This window comes from Polypterus senegalus, chromosome 10 (assembly GCF_016835505.1).
Source record: "Polypterus senegalus isolate Bchr_013 chromosome 10, ASM1683550v1, whole genome shotgun sequence".
NCBI lineage: Eukaryota > Metazoa > Chordata > Cladistia > Polypteriformes > Polypteridae > Polypterus > Polypterus senegalus.
Genome location: NC_053163.1, coordinates 9084740 through 9102172, shown reverse-complemented (window position 1 = coordinate 9102172; position 17433 = coordinate 9084740). Strand labels below are relative to the sequence as shown.

General features: G+C 38.9%; 1 protein-coding gene across 1 annotated transcript; it reads right to left on the bottom strand.

The window, feature by feature from the left end:
- Window positions 1–652: 652 nt before the first annotated feature.
- On the bottom strand, window positions 653–11866 carry LOC120536181 (killer cell lectin-like receptor subfamily B member 1B allele B). The gene is made up of 5 exons (XM_039764510.1): window positions 11822–11866; window positions 10781–10873; window positions 4160–4311; window positions 3504–3613; window positions 653–1131 (listed from the first exon to the last, which is right to left on the bottom strand). The coding sequence occupies exons 3-5, from the start codon at window positions 4277–4279 to the stop codon at window positions 1011–1013; spliced, it is 351 nt and encodes a 116-aa protein (XP_039620444.1). The 5' UTR covers window positions 4280–4311; window positions 10781–10873; window positions 11822–11866; the 3' UTR covers window positions 653–1010.
- Window positions 11867–17433: the final 5567 nt, after the last annotated feature.

Genomic DNA, 17433 nt, shown 5'->3' with positions numbered 1-17433 from the left:
TCCAATTTACAATTCCACAAGCTGATGGTCTTGTGCGGTTGTCATTTACACTGCAAAAAATGCACTGGCAAAAACTGGACAAAAAAAAACTTTAAATGGGAATTGTGCTTTTGTTTAGTAAAAAAAATCTGGCAATGGGATAAGCAAAATGTACTTGACAAGTAAGTTAAGTAATCATAAATTCAACTTTTATGATAAGTCAATAATTCTTACAATAAGGAAAACAAGATTTAATGTCATGATATAAATACTTTTCACTTGCTTAGATTTCATTTTTTGCTGTGTCGACTACAGCACTTTTATATAAGTAATCCTTCAATGTCTGCTGTCACATCATTTCTCTTGCAATTCAACAGGTCAGAGAAGTTGAATGTGACCTCTCATTTTTAACTGAAATCATTTTAGACGGGGCGGCACGGTGGCGCAGTGGTAGCGCTGCTGCCTCGCAGTTAGGAGACCCGTCTGGGTTCGCTTCCCGGGTCCTCCCTGCATGGAGTTTGCATGTTGTCTGCGTGGGTTTCCTCCCAAAAACATGCAGGCTAGGTGGATTGGCGATTCTAAATTATTGGCCCTAGTGTATGCTTGGTGTTTGTGTGTGTCCTGCGGTGGGTTGGCACCCTGCCTGGGATTGGTTCCTGCCCTGTGTTGGCTGGGATTGGCTCCAGCAGACCCCCATGACCCTGTGTTCAGATTCAGCAGGTTGGAAAATGGATGGATCATTTTAGACTCAGAAGTTACTGGTCAATGGCCATTCTTACCACCTGCTGTGGTGCCCTACAGTAGAAATCATAAATTCAAAAACCTGTGGTATTGCTGAATGCTTCAAGAATCTTCTTTAGATTGACCTTCCTCATGGGGTCCTTTTATTAAGGGATCAAATGTAAAAAACCGTAACTTTGCACATTACAGTCCTCCTTTCTTAAGACATCACTTCTGAGTATCTTCTGATGTTGATTTTTGAGAACAAAAGTCCAAAAGAGCCCAGGCCACTCTCCTTCTTTAAGATCGGGTCAGTAGTTTGCCACGGCCATCCTACAGATCCAGTGATGCTGACTGCTGCAGTTGAGACTTTCTATTGACTCTTGAGCCACACAGGCACAGTGCCCTCCAGCGGAGACACCCAAAGTCCACCTGAAAAGAAAAAAAAAAAAAGCGCTAACTCCATTTATGAACATAACAAGTTTGACAGATGAGTGGAGCCCGAATTAAGACCCCCACAGGCGCCTTAGTGGTTTAATGACCAGAGCTTCTTAACAAAGAGTTGATCATGTCTTTACTAACTCAGTGAACCGACAACCAGTCGTTTAATGCAGCGCGGTGATTCCCACTCTTGCTTTTGTCGTGTGCACAACTTTACTGTATCATCGTTGTGTTACACCTTGGTGATTTTCGTCATGTGGACATTCACTCGATTCATCAGGCTTGATTTGATTAAAAGGCCCCTCACCATCATGGACCCCTGGGTGTGCACCCAGAATGCCCTGATGATAGACCTACCCCTGAGCCCCTCCTGCGTATAAAGTTCATTCAGTTAGCTATAAGTTAGCTGTGATTATACCATTGATCTTTGTCTAGCATGCTAACTGATGTTTTTTGTATCATGTGGAATTGAATTATTTGTATTTGTAACACTTTTATTCATTTGACCATAGTTTGTGTTTTTGGCCTTTCTTTTAGTCATGCACTAAATGAAAGAAAAGACCATAAAGATACATCATGTGATCACGTTATAGCAAAACTCGCTTTGTTTTCAGGTAGGCCAAGTGAAAAGCTTCGTATTTGAACTCCTTGTGTTTCCTGAATTGGATTCTCGGTTTGATTTTGTGTTTTGTTTGACCTCGGTCTCCTCCTTAAAATTTTTTCTGCCTCATGTTATTTTAATTCAGCTGTCATGGAAAATAAAAAGTTATGTATTCATGTATTAGCATTAGTAGATATAAAACTTATAAGCATTAAACGTTGTGTGACCTTTAACACAAATCAGGTATGCCAAGCAAAGACTTAAATAAAGGCATATGCCATATTTCTTTTTTTAATTGAGCTCAGAGTGAAACCACCAAAATTTAATAACCCAAAAAGATGGAGAAGGGGGAGAATAATGAATGGAGACAGCAAGAGGTCTGAAAAGGGGGAACACCTGCCGGTTGAAGGCCGGCTAAGAAATAAGGGAAGCAAAAAAAGGTTAATGAATGGCAAAACATAAAACAATATTGGTGGTTTCTGTGAGGGTCTAAAAGATGCAAGTTGGAGTTGGGAGTCAGAATAAGCAGCAAATAAGCTGTTTTGAGCGAGGTCAGGATTATAAGAAATGATTACATCAACTGTTACTTTTGGCTTGTTGGGGGCTCGGCTCAGTTTGACTTAATTGGGTTGAGTGCACATTATTGATTATTGCAATAAAGCTAATTACTCTGTTTGCTATCCTTCAACTCCTAGGTGAGAACCTCTGGTGCATTTTACACCCTGACACTGACTGAGTATTTGACTTAATTAGACTAATTACAGATCTCAGATGGAAGGTTTGATTAATTATCTATATATTTTCCTACCACACTCCTTAATTGGAGGCTCTTTCACACTTCTTTTTGAAATGCTTAGGCCTCTCATATCCCTGTTTTTTCTGCGAGGTGGAGATAGTTCTCCTACATTTGCCAAAGATCTGCTATGAAATATTTATTATTGCACCAGGAGTTATATTACCAGTACAAAGATGCCTTTCTTATTTGTGTTGAAAATTGTTCTAGAATGTCAATCTGTCCATGTTATATGAAAAGGAGGACTACCATACACAATTTCTTATTACATCCAAAACTCAAAATGTCATTTAACGTGTTTGTATGTTGGAAACCGTCTTTCTTATTTTGAAAAAGAAATAGTGAAATATTCACCTTAGTAAAAGTTGCAGAGAGGTAAAACGTCAATCTGCTAAACTAAATATTTTCAAAGTCACTCACGTGAGCATGGGAAGTCTATCAATGGGCCGAGAACATCTGGAGAAGTGAACCAGTTATTCACTCTTTCTCCACTTTCCCCACTCTAGAATGGCGGAATTGACGTCACTTCATCCTCACTTTCAGATCCATCCCTTCAGCTCTGGATACACAAAAGCTCCGAGGTCACAAACAGATGTTGTCAGTTTGACCTTCGCTTTGAGCAAATGATGGTCGGAGACAAAGTTCAGTAGAGAACAGATGTGGTGATGCTTGGCTGAGTGTTGCTGTTTGTGCAACGCATTTCTATTGCTAAGTAAAAAAAGTAATGGAGCAGAGATTCCTGGCTGGAGGTCCAATTATTTTTGTCTCATTTACAAAAGATATAATTGAAGTTTTCTCTCCTCTGTCACCACAACTCATTTTTGTTAATAATGCTCAGGTCTACTTCATAAGATTATTACTTCATAGAATAAAGAATTGTATGGTGTAAATTACGTGTATAAAAGGCAACTGGGCTGTTTCTACCATAAAAGTAGAAAACATAAAGAGTCGAAAAGTAAAGCCACTCACCGACTGTGATTGAAGAGCTCATTGTTCACCCATCTCCACTCCTCCTGTGGACTCCTGTTCAGGCCAATCCAAAACGTTAGGAAGCGTCTGCACTGAAGAAACAGAAACTCCTACAGAGACAAAGGAACAGAAGGTGACTTTTCATGACCCAAACACAACTGTGTGTTACAGAGCACTGAGCCAGAGGCATCTCTGAATTACTGAAAGATGTCCGTGCGTTTTCGTCTTTGCAAAAGACAAACGAGGTACGAGTATGTGTACTGACTGCACAGGGTGGTGGCAATTTTGAAAAGAAAGACAATCAGAAGATGTTGCAAAGCTGAAAATAACAAGCAAAGGGTTATAACCAGGAAGGCAGGTATCAAATGAACAAAGCTCGGGACATGAAACAAGAACTATTGAAAGTTCACACCTTAAGTTCATTGCCAGACTAAGGCAATGCCGATAAGAAAAACAAAATGGTATTGTGACATAATGGTAAAAAACAAGGGACTTTTTGGGAAGACATGGATTGCAAAATCGGTGCAAAAAATGAATTCATTGGGTACTAAAACCCCATAAATAATGTGTTAATTGACCCAAACATTTCAATGAAAATTAAATAGAAACAAATCACAGCAATTCTGTTTAATTGTCTGTCTGCTCTGCTGACTCACCAACCCCTCTTGGTCCTCAATCACAACAAGCTGAGCCCCGTGAGAGGAGCAGTGCTTATTACTCTCTGCCCAGGTTGATCTTCTCACGGATATGTAGTAGCAATTGGATTTCACTTGCATCCATGTCTCTGGACAGATGTTTACCTTTGTTCCTGCAAAAAGAAGCAAAAAAAGTAATTTTTTTGCAGACGTGCTGTTCACAGTCTTAGGTGGATGCTCATTTATTCGTATCTTCTTATAGTCTCTTAATTAAGATGACTAGATCTGGTGACATTGCAATTCATTGCAGAAACATTGCCAGCAAAAGGAGTGTTATAACATTTGTCCACTAGAGGGAACTGTATGTAAAAGAACGTAGAGTGTGAAGACAACACAGTACAAATGAAAATTCTGGCTTTAGATATACAACTGTCCTCAAATAACGTCTTAGTTTGAGCATAAAGTCTGTACCAAAAATTTTGAAATTATGGATTTCAATCAAAATTGCCTTTCCATATTTCATATGCTAAGGAATGGATGGCTAGGGTGTCCAGAGAGCAGCATCATCAAGTTCCTTCACTTAGAGGAAAAGGAAATCCAAGGACCACTTCATCCATCCCACATAAGCATGTTCTTACTCGTGAGTTATTTTGATGCCAATACAGAAGATTTTATTCATCCAAAGTTTTGTTGGGGAAGCTGCAAATTGTCCATGCACTTGTGCTGCAAATATCATGACAGGCACATGTCATATGCCCCCAAATAGAAAAACATATATCACACCCTCAAAGATGTAGCATGAAGAGACAGTACCTCCTCCAGACCGCGAGGGGGCATCCGCCCTGGTTGTATTGGGGGCCTCGGGTAAAGGGCTTGGAAGCCCAGCCCTATAGGGACCCGTGGCCACCGCCAGGCGGCGCCCCGGTGCCTGATTTTACCTGGAGCCCAGCACTTCCGCCACACCAGGAAGTGCTGGGGGGAAAACGACAGGGGACACCCGGACGGCTTCCAGGTGCGCAGCCGGTACTTCCGCCACACTGGGGCGTGTCTACGAAGGAGTGCCGGGAAGCAGCTGGAGCCCATCTGGGTTCCTATTTAAGGGGCTGCCTCCCTTCAGTCGAAAGCGGAAGTCAGGTGGAAGAGAGACGGAGCTGGAAAGAAGACTGGAGGTGGACTGAAAGGCACAAAGACTGTGAGGCCTGGACTTTGGGGAAACGGTGCAAGAGGCACTGGGGTTTGTGGTGCATGTAGTATTAACTTGTAAATAGTGTAAATAAACAGTGTGTGGTGGAACTTACGATGTCCGTCTGTGTGTGTCCGGGTTCGAGTCCACACCATGTAGGCTCATGTCCACTGAGGTATGTGGATGCTCGTATCTTCTAAACGTTTAATGTCTCTTGCTTCCCTCTAGTCATAATTAGGTCAGTTCCATCCTGAACGACAACTACGATTACAGGTTTTTGTTACCTCTCAGTTGCTTAATTAGAAGCTAATCCTTGCTGATAACAAACCTCATTTAATTTTACGGGTTGTTAGTGTGTTTAGATTGCCATGTCACATTGTTGTTATATTATAGAGTTTTACTCTGTGAGGATATCATTCAAGGAACTTGCAGTCAGGCACAGATGACTTATTCTGAGCCCCTCACTTGTTTCTCTTCCACGTCTTTCTAAATATTTTATCAAAACAGATGCTTCATGATGAACATACATGGATGTAAAAAGGACCAAGTTAGATGTTGATCTGTGGGTTCCTATGTCTTTCAAACCTCATTGTTAATTGCCATCTAGCTAAGAATACAAGAAGCAATTAAAAACAGTCAATTCAGCCGTTTATGACTACTAAAGAAGCTGTTAAAGCTTAAGAACTTGAAAAGCAAGTTAGGCCAACATCACACTACGTGACTTCATGTCAATGTAGCGACTACTGGATTGAGGTGACCTAATGAAGTCAGATTGCATGAGTAGGAATTGCAGATGATGATAAATTATATGACTGCCTCAAGAGTTCTCTGTACAGTTTCCAAAGTACTACAAGTTCACCATATTTCGATGTGCTGCCTGGCAGCACCTGCGGCTGTAGGAATGATGGGGTCAGCCTCAGTATCGGTCCAACTTTTTCTCTTTTCCATTCTGTTGTGGTATGACAATCATGGGACGTCGGATAGATGATCTTCTCTTTGAAACACCCACTTATCTTCTTTCCTTGTTTTTGTGTGTTTTGCACTTCTGGTTGGCTTTCAACTCTCTCACACACCCAAGACCCCACTCCTCGGACTAAAGACAACAATCATCATGGCTACTCACAGAGTCCTATGGCCAAGGTGTCAAGTGGGCTGCTATGCAAAGGTAGACCATAATGGCACTTCCCTGATTCCGCAGTGGAGGTAAGGGAGTTAATGGATGCTTACAGATACATTTTACTCTGACCAACAAGGGGGACCACGCCAAACCCATTCCACAATGTTGCATGTATTTCAGCATGTTAGAATCACCATGGGGCCTTTCTGTAGTAATTTTATGAAATTTATAATGCATTATGAGAAGTAAGAAAAAGCAGACACCTGCTGTTATTTAGTTCAACGTCAAGCTCTGCCCTTAATTGATTTGCTAAGGGTGTCACATTACACTTCTGCCACCCACCAGAGCCACTGACTCCACTCTAAGGCTATGTAAACACAAGCTATGACTGGAAATTGATGGAGAACGTGGGTAGTGTGATGCTACCCTGAATAGGAAACACAGAAATGTTACTTGAGCGGTGATCGCTTCAGCAGCAATAATTGCTGTCTGATGAAGAATTGAGCCATAACTAAAACCTGTACAGCAAATGAGTGAAGAGTGTATTACAACTTCACATAATCTGTTTAATTTTAGTTGCAAGACAAATATGTTTGAGATATCTTTCAAATCGTGGTTTCACATTTTTACCACATTTAACCCACCCCGTGTTCTTATGTGTATTTTGCTTTACGCATTTAAAGAGGCCCAAAAGTTTGAAAAACCACCAAGAAGCCAAAATATTCTAGTATTTGCTTATTTGTGAAAGGATAAAAATCAGCCACTTCATGCCTTTGTAACGGTCCGGTGCCACTCAGATTCACACCATCGATAGGACGGTGATTTATTTTATTGGTGGGGATTCGAGGAATGAACCCAGCCTTGGCCCAACCCGCACACATTCACAGACATTGACATGAATCAAACAAATGTGTGAAATATTTTATGTGGAAAATCAATTATCAACGACGAAAATCAGACAAACCTCCTCTTCCCCTTCGGTAATACAAATATTACACACAACAATCAACCCCGATAATAAACTCTGACGACAATGTCCTTATCACAGTTCCAATGAGGCAGAAACAGATGAAATGGTACGGAGTAAAGTTGAAGATGACGTTACCGGGAAAAGCTTCCTTATGAAATGATTTAAACAGTCCTACCAGTGAGATTTGGGGTGAGATTTGTGGGAGCGCTCCCTCCGAAGACGCACAACAACTAATCCACCACTATTCACACGACAGGCAGGCACGAGGCAGGCCATTCATCCTTACAAGAAACAATCCAGGGTATAAATGACTTTACAGAGGTTACATTGGACGGGATACCGGGATACACAGAAACACAGACCTCCTTTTTGCTGTTTCACCAGCCCTTTTTTAAATCTCCCGCTGGCCCTTCTTGTCCCCAGCAGCCCCTGCACCCATTTCAGACATCCTATAATGACAAAACCCTTCACAGCTGCTGGGAAATGGAGTCCTTCCAATGATAGCACTGCTACACCTTGTCATGCCCTTTTAATTGTTAAGTAGTCAGATATGTTTAGTGAATCTTGGAACACTGTCATCCCCAAAAATCACAAAGAGGAAATTCTGAAAAATGGAATGAAGATAACCAGAGCACTCTTCACAAGTTTTTACCTGTATTAAATATCTAGAATATCCAGTCCATTTCTGAAGGGCAAGCTCCTTTATATATTCACTCCTGAACATGCAAGATTTAAATTATATCTTTATAATAATTTTAATTATATTTTAAAAATGTATGTTTCCCAGCGAATATGTCCTTTATTTATTCAAGAGTCTGCATCTTTTTGTTCATGACCTGTACAGGAACTTCAGTAGCAACTACTGTGTATAGATCATTATATTAGTGTGAACCCAGTGAGAGTTTCTCACCACAACAATCATTTCAGTGTTACAATATCTGTGGTTGAGCTTCACCCAACAACAAATATAACCACAGAAGGCAAATCAAAATGCAGTGTAAGAAAGTGTTTAGTAAATCATAAAATGAGCTCACAACATACTGTATTGTGAAAAAGCAAAGACTACCAAGTGCCCTCGTATACGTCTGATCTCTACAACCTGCATTTACTGTGAAGTCCTGCTGCGTGATGATGTGCAGGATTGAGTTCTGTTTGTATTGATCTGTTTCTTGTGCACACTCCAGATATATTCCTTGATAATGGAAAATAATATGGGCTTTATTTGGATTGTAATCACTCCTATTAAGTTTGTTCTGGTGCCGACCTTGCTGTAAGATTCCAGTATTGCTGTTATCATAGCCAACAGTAGATGAAATATAGATGTCAAGAGTCCCGTTTACATTTTTAAGTAATTATTACTTTAATTTAAATTCTGATACTTTTTGACATAGTTTCAACACTGCAAAAACGAAATCTAAGCAAGTGAAAAGTACTTATATCATGACGTTAAATCTTTTTTTCCTTATTGTAAGAATTATTGACTTGTCAAAAAACTTGTATTTACAATTATTTAGCATGTTTTGAGAAATCTTGTCAAGTAAATTTTTGCTTACCCCATTGGCAGATTTTTTTGCTAAATAAAAGCAAAACAACTCTCATTTAAAGTTTTTTTGTCTAGTTTTTGCATATGCATTTTTTGCAGTGAAATACTGAAGTTTTTAAATGACATAGTATCTTGTAAATGCACAAATTCGGTGCTGAAACTACTGAAAACATATTAGCATTTTTATATATATATATATATATATATATATATATATATATATTTTTTTTATTGTTTAAAATTAGACATTTGATGTATAAAGTTATCTTTTATGTTGTCTACTGACTTAACATTAGGCGCTAGGGTTACAGTTGCTACCTCATCCTATGATGTTAAGTTTAGAATTGGGATCGGGTTAGGGATAGGGTTAGGGTTAATATATATATATATATATATATATATATATATATATATATATATATATTTATTTCATGGAGAATCCACTGCATCCACTGAACAGTGTCTTCTCCAGGCAGAGGAGTAGCTCCACTAACAGACTGAGGGGATTGTTCCTCCCCCACACTATGCGACTTTTCAATTCCACCCGGGGGAATAAACGCTAACATTATTCATTCTATTTCTTCATATCTATTTTTACATGGATTTTTATTACTCTTTAATTTAATATTGTTTTTTGTATCAGTATACTGCTACTGGATTATGTGAATTTCCCCTTGGGATTAATAAAGTATCTATCTATCTATCTGTCATGTATGTATAATGGCCAGAAGAGGGTGCCAGAGAGCCCCAACCCACAGACACAGTGATACAGCACACAATATATGAATAAACTGAATTGAACTGACCCCTATTATGTCGGACGCAGGAATGTTTCCAGCGTCATGCCATGTTTTCCGGGTAGCAATCCCAAGCCTTAGAAACTGTAGGGAGGTCCTCCCCGAATAGAGCCCTTTGACAGTAGCCAGGGACCCTGACAAGGCTGCGCTTCTGGACTCCAAGCCCCAAGCATTCCAATGGTGTTCCCATATGAGGACCACTGCCACCTAGCATATGGGGGTTGGAACAACTCTTGATTCTCATCTTCTGCTGCTCCATCCATTATTTTATACAGGCCAGGTACAGAGTTATTTTCTCGTCCTGTTAGTCCATCCATACATCGTTCTGTTCTGGTTTCCCACCCAGGAAACCAATAAACCATGTTCCTCCCCCTCTGGAATTCTTATCCTACTATATTTATAAATATATATATAAAATCCAATGTCTGTCTGTCTGTGTTTCGGATTTAACGGATTTAGATCTGGTTTTTTGCTATAATTTGGTTGAACATTCTGGTTGATTTTGTGACTTCTCTCATCGCGCTATGAATCGTAGTTCGCTTGCAGGAGTGAAATGTTTGTTCTGTTCTGACACAGAGGCTGCAGGCCGAGGGGAGGGGGAAGCGTGATGTCAGAAGTGGGGAGCCAGGCAGGGTCTTCCTCACTCATGCTCCAGCCTCCATTCGAGTTGCTCTACCTCTGTGTTTTGGAGCACACCTGGCCTCGGCTTAGCTAGTGTTACCTGTTTGTTTATTTTTTGTTAAAGTTTGTCCTGTTTCACTGCTACGCAGGGAGAGCCATGGGGGACAGCTAGTATATGTACTTTATACAGTATGTATGTAACAGCAATAATTTAAATAAACAACACTTATAAAGAGATAGGAATATGATAGAATACATGTTAATATCACTGAATAATATGTGTTCTGATGCTGAGCTGATGTTGTCTCCACCACCACCTCATAGTGGAGTAGGCAGGTTCATTTTTAACAAACTCATTTGTATGCTTTCATTTACCTGTGTAAGCTGTAAAATGATTCCATTGACACTTACTGTTTAGTTCCAGAACTCTTACTGTTATTATCACCAGAAGGCCAAAAATCCCCAGTCCCAAAAGAGTAAAGTAAGCTCTTCTCCTTTGCTTATCTGTGGAATAAAAATAAACATAAAAATAAACATACAAGTCTCGGTGGTCCTGTTTCTCTCTTAGCTCAAAGATTAGCAGGTGAGTGGATTGTGACTCTATTTTGGCCCGTGTGTGAGTGCTGTGTGGGTGAATTTGTCTTGTCATGGACCGTCCCAAGAGTTAGCCCTGTGTTACCCCTCTATGTGTATAAATATCTAAGCGTGTAAACGTATTCTCATGAAAAACTCCAGTCTCCTATCTCTTCAAAAAGGGCATCTTTCAAAATTACAGATCGAATGAATGATTTCTCATTCTTTAATGCTGTTATACTCATCCAAATCACTCAGATACAACCAAGTTTCTGCTATAGAATCAGAATTAAGGAGTACATCAGGTAATTTTCACAAAATGGAACAGCCACAATATTCTGTCTTTTAATAGTAAAAAGTTCTCTTTCATGTAGTAACTTTGAAAATTCATGGCATGAAATGATGAAACTGTTGTCAAATAAATCACCAGATAAGATCCTTCACGTAAGAAAAATTTACGTCATCTTCTAGTGTTGAGCTGGGAGAAGAACTCAAATCCAGAGAGTCAGTAGGCTTTGCATGGTATCGACCACATCATCGCATTGATTATTGGGATATGAGTTTTTCTCCCAGCTCATTATTAGTCCATGACGTCAATCATTCATATTTTCCGCTGATAAAAACAGGTGGAACAGCACAATAATAGTGGACAAAACACCACTGGTGTGTTCTTTATGCAAGCTGGAAAATATACTTGCAAACTTCTAAGACAGTGGTCATGAACTGAGAGTCCAAAAAGTACATAAGCCACATAAATGCTTCCAAAGTTATCCTCGGAGGTTATCATCAAACCTTGACTAGAAACAAAAGCGGTTGTGAATAATCTTTATAATATAAAAGGTCTATTTTTAACAAAAATGCACAAGAAGCTCCTCATACCAAAAAAGGAATGGCTTGAGAGGGTGAGGCAGTCCACCGCAAACACAGTCCCAATCCCAAGGCAAAGATGAAAACAGAGCACTGGATGAAAAATCCAGGAAATTACAAAAAAACACAAAGCACCAGAAAACACTCCACTCGCTGGCGCATACGAACCACCAGGAACTGTGGGAGACCTCTGGATTTATAGGGAGCTGCAGGTGGTGATTGGCAGATGGCCCCACCTCTTGGGGGACCACCCACACATGGACATGGAATATAATTAAAGCAGAGAAAAACAAAGAACAACGCACATAATAAACAAAAGAAACATTAATATAAACAAATGGCACAAAAATGAACAAAACAGACAAGAAACACGACTTTGGACCACAGGCAGTGGAGAAACGCTGCTTGAAAAATGACAGTAGTATTAAGTGAATGTCACTGTAGAAATAAGTAAACTGATCTGAACTGAATTGACTCATTTATTGTCCCTTTCAGGCCACCTCCTGGCAGACTCTTTGTTTCTGCGCTACCCCGAGAAGAACTCTGCTTGCTGAGCGTCTCTCTTTTGCTTTCTCTTTCTGTTTCTCTTTCTCGAGAAGAGTGGAACAGATAAACACAACTGTAATTTGTGTTTTCATTCTAAAATGCATATGTTTTGACTTGGAAGAAAGCTCTTCACTCTTTTTATCATTATAAATTAAACTAGAATATATGTAGGTATCGATCTATCTATCTATGAAGAACAGTGAAGGAGAAAAAGCACAGGCAGTACCAGGATGGTTTGTGGTGCCACCTCAACAGCAGTAGATTTATATCAAACTATCAAGGAAAATTATAAAGTACATATAGAATTGTGTATATTTAAGCCCTCTCTTAATGTTCTTTTTATTAATATACAGTATATCCAAATCAGTCTGATTTAATTTAATGTAACACACATCCACTTACAAACTCATGATGTTGTAAACATTTACACATAATAATAAATCAGAAAATAACATTTCAGTGGAAAACCTCAAATCTCATGGAATACAATACAGCACTCATTCGTTATTAGGTTATTAAAGGTTCTTTTATTAGTAATATGAATAAATAGAAAAATACACAACTGTAGGCCAGATTTATGACTATCATTCATATCATTACTTTTTTTAATATCAGAAGATGCATAACAACATGGACAGCCCACCCAAAGCACCAGATCCTGCGTCCGCAATTCAAAACACGTTGCGTGGTCACGTATGTAACACTCGGATGAAATGCCTGTCCACCTGTAGTATCCACAGTGGGTAAAAGAGTCCACATCTTTGATGGAGTCTACTTATCATTCATTGTGTGATTGTGCTGGAGATGCGGCCTGCGCCATTGTGGAAGGCACTTCTTCATACATTACAACAATGATTGGAGCCAGCACTGAAACTTAAATGAAAGGTAACAAAGCTAAACTGATCTGATTAGAAAGGTTTGATGTACTAATGATAGTCTGAAATCATCAGACCCTAAAAGTAGAACAAAACATATAACCTTTGTGTCATTTATTTAATTTTACACTTATATTCCTAAAGTTTTATAGACAAATGTCATTGTTTCTTTCAGAGTTGCATGTTAAATATACAGTATAAATGAATAATACATATATATACTGTATACTGTATATATATATATATACACAAAAAATGATATAAAGATATACAGTATATACGTATATATATATATATATATATATATATATATATATATATATATATATATATATTGCACATGTATGCATGCATGTATAAGTGTACAGGTTGTAGTTATTCAAAACTAAGACTGGACTTCTCTGGATCAAATCACATCGTGCCGGCCAGAACCAGGTGAGAGGACATTGTCCTTGGACAAGCATAAAGAAGCCCTGCAAGTTTCAATCACGTTGCATTATAAGTTCAGAGCCTTGCATTGTTTTAAGATAATGTGCTCTCACTGTACTTCAGAAAAATAATCACTTCGAAAAATCGAGCAATGTATTAATTTGATCACCGTGAAGCGGTTTTTGGCCGAGTAACACATTTCAGTGCCTGAACGTCCTTCCTACTCGCCACTATCCCTAAAGTCAAGAAAACGAGTTAGCTTCTGCGACAACTGACAGAAGATAACCAGTTTGCCATGCACCAATTTCACTTTTTTCTCCTAGCTTTTTCTGCATTAACTACAACAACATGCATTCAACTTCAGTGCCACACATATTTGTAGGCAAGCACCCCTAATTATTAAGTCTCTTTTCCCAGAATAATTTCAAGCAATTCAAAAGCAATACTATATCTGAATTAAAGGGGATGGAGCTACCCAGGTGACATTGGGCACAAGGCAGGAACTCTGGGGGTGCACCACAAGACATATAAAGACTTTTGTCTTTTAAGTGAAGTAATTTTTATCTGTCTGTCTATCTATCCATCATCCCACCAACTATACCAAAATTAATATCTATCTATCTATCTATTATATATTGCCTTTCACCACAACTATCCATCTATCTATCTATCTAGCTGCACTAGTGCAGATTAGATACCAAAAAGGACATTTCAAAATTATTCTGCATGAGTTAAGACAAAGTAAGATGCACAAAGCCATACTGTAACTTACATGGAATGCATTTTAAACTAATTCACTGGTGTAGACCATTATGGCATTCGTCTTTGTCTAAGACATCACTGTAATGATTACAGATCAAGTTTCTCAAGAGAATATTCAGTACGAAATTTGCCTCATTTTCTAGTTGTTCACCAATACAATGCACGTTGTCCCTGTCATGGTCAGCTTTGACCGCACACCACTGATACCACCATTAGCTGTTAATGACTGTTAAAATGGCTGTAATGGAGACGGACTAATAAAAAACAAAACACATAGACAATAAAAGTATTAGCCTTAGAACGAGACAAACAATCTGCTAACACTCACATTGTAAAAATTACAGAAATAAATATATTCTTAAAGTGAGAAACACTTCTAGATTATAACAAAATACAAATAAATATATCGATATATACTTATACACACTTATATTTAGTGTGTAATTAATAGAAGCAATCAAGTTATCTGAAAAGCTTAATAATCTAACACTGATGTGCTGTTAATTTTACCAGAAAATTAAGACAGCTCTGTTTAGTTAATTTAGAGAATTAAGAATCATAATAAAAAAATCAATTGCTGTAAATTTAAAACATGCTCATCATAATAAAGAAATTAATTAAACACAAAGCATTTTAGTATTTTGGTATTTGGTACACAAAACCTGCTCACTTTTTAATTTTGGTTTTGTATTATTTGGCTTTATTTGGTCCTTTATTCCCATTGTGTAATTTACAAATATTCAAAATATTTACCTGAGCACTGGTGCTTGCCAGAGGACGCTCTTCTGTGTTGAAATGTTGTTTCACAATTTATTTTTTCCGCAGCCATAGCTCATGAAAACTGACAGCGACGTGAGTAACCCGCCGCTGTGTGTGTGAAACAGGTCTGATCGCACAGCTCAGGAAATGGGGTCAGTTGTTTGCGAAGACAGTCATGTATTGAAATGCCAAAAATGCCTAAGTTGTAGTCGTGTGAAAATGTAAGTGCACCTCATGGAAATTGTTGACTTTTTCAAAATATTTGAACAAGCAAAAAATGGTTACAGATAGTGATAATAAACTTTCATAAAAATAGGGAAAATGTGCCTTTTTAATTATTTATTCAACAAAAATATCAATAGATATAATGGTCGACTGTTAAAAAAAAGTAACTCCACCCTTTGGCCTCAGAAGCTGGTGTTGCTTCCTTTTAGAAATTATTTCTCATAGACATTTTGAATAACTGTCCCCCAGTCTCTGACACCAACTTGTTGACATTTTTGACCACTCAGTCCTCCAATTGTAAGGTGTGGAGGGTTTTCTTACACATTCTGCTCATTTCAAAATCCCCTCTCAATATTTCAAATCAGGGCTTTGACTAGGCCAGTCCATAACTCACCATTTCTTCTTTTTTAGCCATTCCTTCATGGAATTGCTAGTGTGCTTCAGATCATCGTTGTCTGAAAGTACCCATTTATGGTACAACTTCAACTTTTGGAGAGCTGAACTGACATTCTCCTCAAGCACTCTTTGATATGATGCAGAATTCATAGTTGACTCAATAACTGCAAGGTGCGCAGGGCCTGAGACAGCAAATCAACACACAAACATTACATTTCCACCACCCACCTTCAAAACTGGTATGAGGTTTTTCTCCTGAAATATTTTCTTTGCTTTGCACCAAACATGTCTACTGTTACTTTGATTCATCCTTCGAGAGCACATTATTTCAAAAAGCCTGCATGGGTCTTTGCCTAGATCGGGGTCCTCAATCACAGTCCTGGAGGGCCGCAGTGGCTGCAGGTTTTTGTTCTAACCCAGTTGCTTAATTAGAAAGCCATTTTAACAATAATTAGAAATTATTTTTGCCAATAATTTAATTTCATGGCTTGTTAGTGCTTTAACTCTGCTATGTCAGGCCATTCTCACTTCCTAGATTTTCTTCCCCATCCTAAGGATATCATCCAAATGATTTGACGGCTAAAATGAAGGAGGAATTCTCAGTCCTTTACTTTTTTCTCTTTACTTTCCTTCCAAGTATTTAATTAAACCCAATAGTTAATGATAAATACACACAGGTGGAAATTGAAAAATGCTGGTCTCTTTTGTAATTTCTTTGTTATTGCTAATTAGGAGCAATTAAAAACCAAGAATACATCTGTTTAAGACTAAAATAAGCAATAAGGGTTCAAAATATTAAAGAGCGAGATAACTAAAGTGAAGTAAAAGTGTTACTTGAGCAATACGTGCTTCTTATTAAGCAATTGGATTGGAGCAAAATCTGCCGCCACTGTGGCCTTCCAGGACCGTGATTGAAGACCCCTGGCCTAGATGTTCAATGACAAACTGTCGTCTTGCTCTGATGTTCTTTTGGATAGCAAAGACTTTTTCCTTTCATAAAACGTTCTGGTTGTTGATGCATTCGCTTTGACACCAACCTTTGCAAAAATCACCTGCAGATGCTGCAATAAAAGTTTTGGGGCTCATCTATATAATGAAGGGCGGCATGGTGGCGCTGCTGCCTCGCAGTTAGGAGACCCGAGTTCGCTTCCCGGGTCCTCCCTGCGTGGAGTTTGCATGTTCTCCCCGTGTCTGCATGGGTTTCCTCTGGTACTCCGGTTTCCTCCCACAGTCCAAAGACATGCAAGTTAGGTACATTGGCGATCTGAAATTGTCCCTAGTGTGTGCTTGGTGTGTGTGTGTGTGTGCGCCCTGTGGTGGGCTGGCACCCTGCCTGGGGTTTGTTTCCTGCCTTGTGCCCTGTGTTGGCTGGGATTGGCTCCAGCAGACCCCCGTGACCCTCTGTTCGGATATAGCAGGTTGGATAATGGATGGATCTATATAATGAGTACAGCTCATCTATATAAAAATACAGCAGAGGTGTCAAAACCTTACAAAAAATTAAAGGTCTCTTGGTAATGAAATAATGCAGTGGCTCACAAAGTCGAGGAAAGTTTCTATTGAGACATCACATTCTGAATTTACTGTGTTCATAGTGGTGCAAACAAATATGTATATATATTTCAAGTTACT

Excerpts from the sequence above, each read along its gene's own strand:
- LOC120536181 (XM_039764510.1), bottom strand. The coding sequence starts at position 4,279 with ATGCAAGTGAAATCCAATTGCTACTACATATCCGTGAGAAGATCAACC. Across the intron at positions 3,614-4,159 it reads TTGAGGACCAAGAGGGGTTG|GAGTTTCTGTTTCTTCAGTG; the intron begins GTGAGTCAGCAG and ends TTGTCTCTGTAG. Across the intron at positions 1,132-3,503 it reads GAGCTCTTCAATCACAGTCG|GTGGACTTTGGGTGTCTCCG; the intron begins GTGAGTGGCTTT and ends TTTTCTTTTCAG.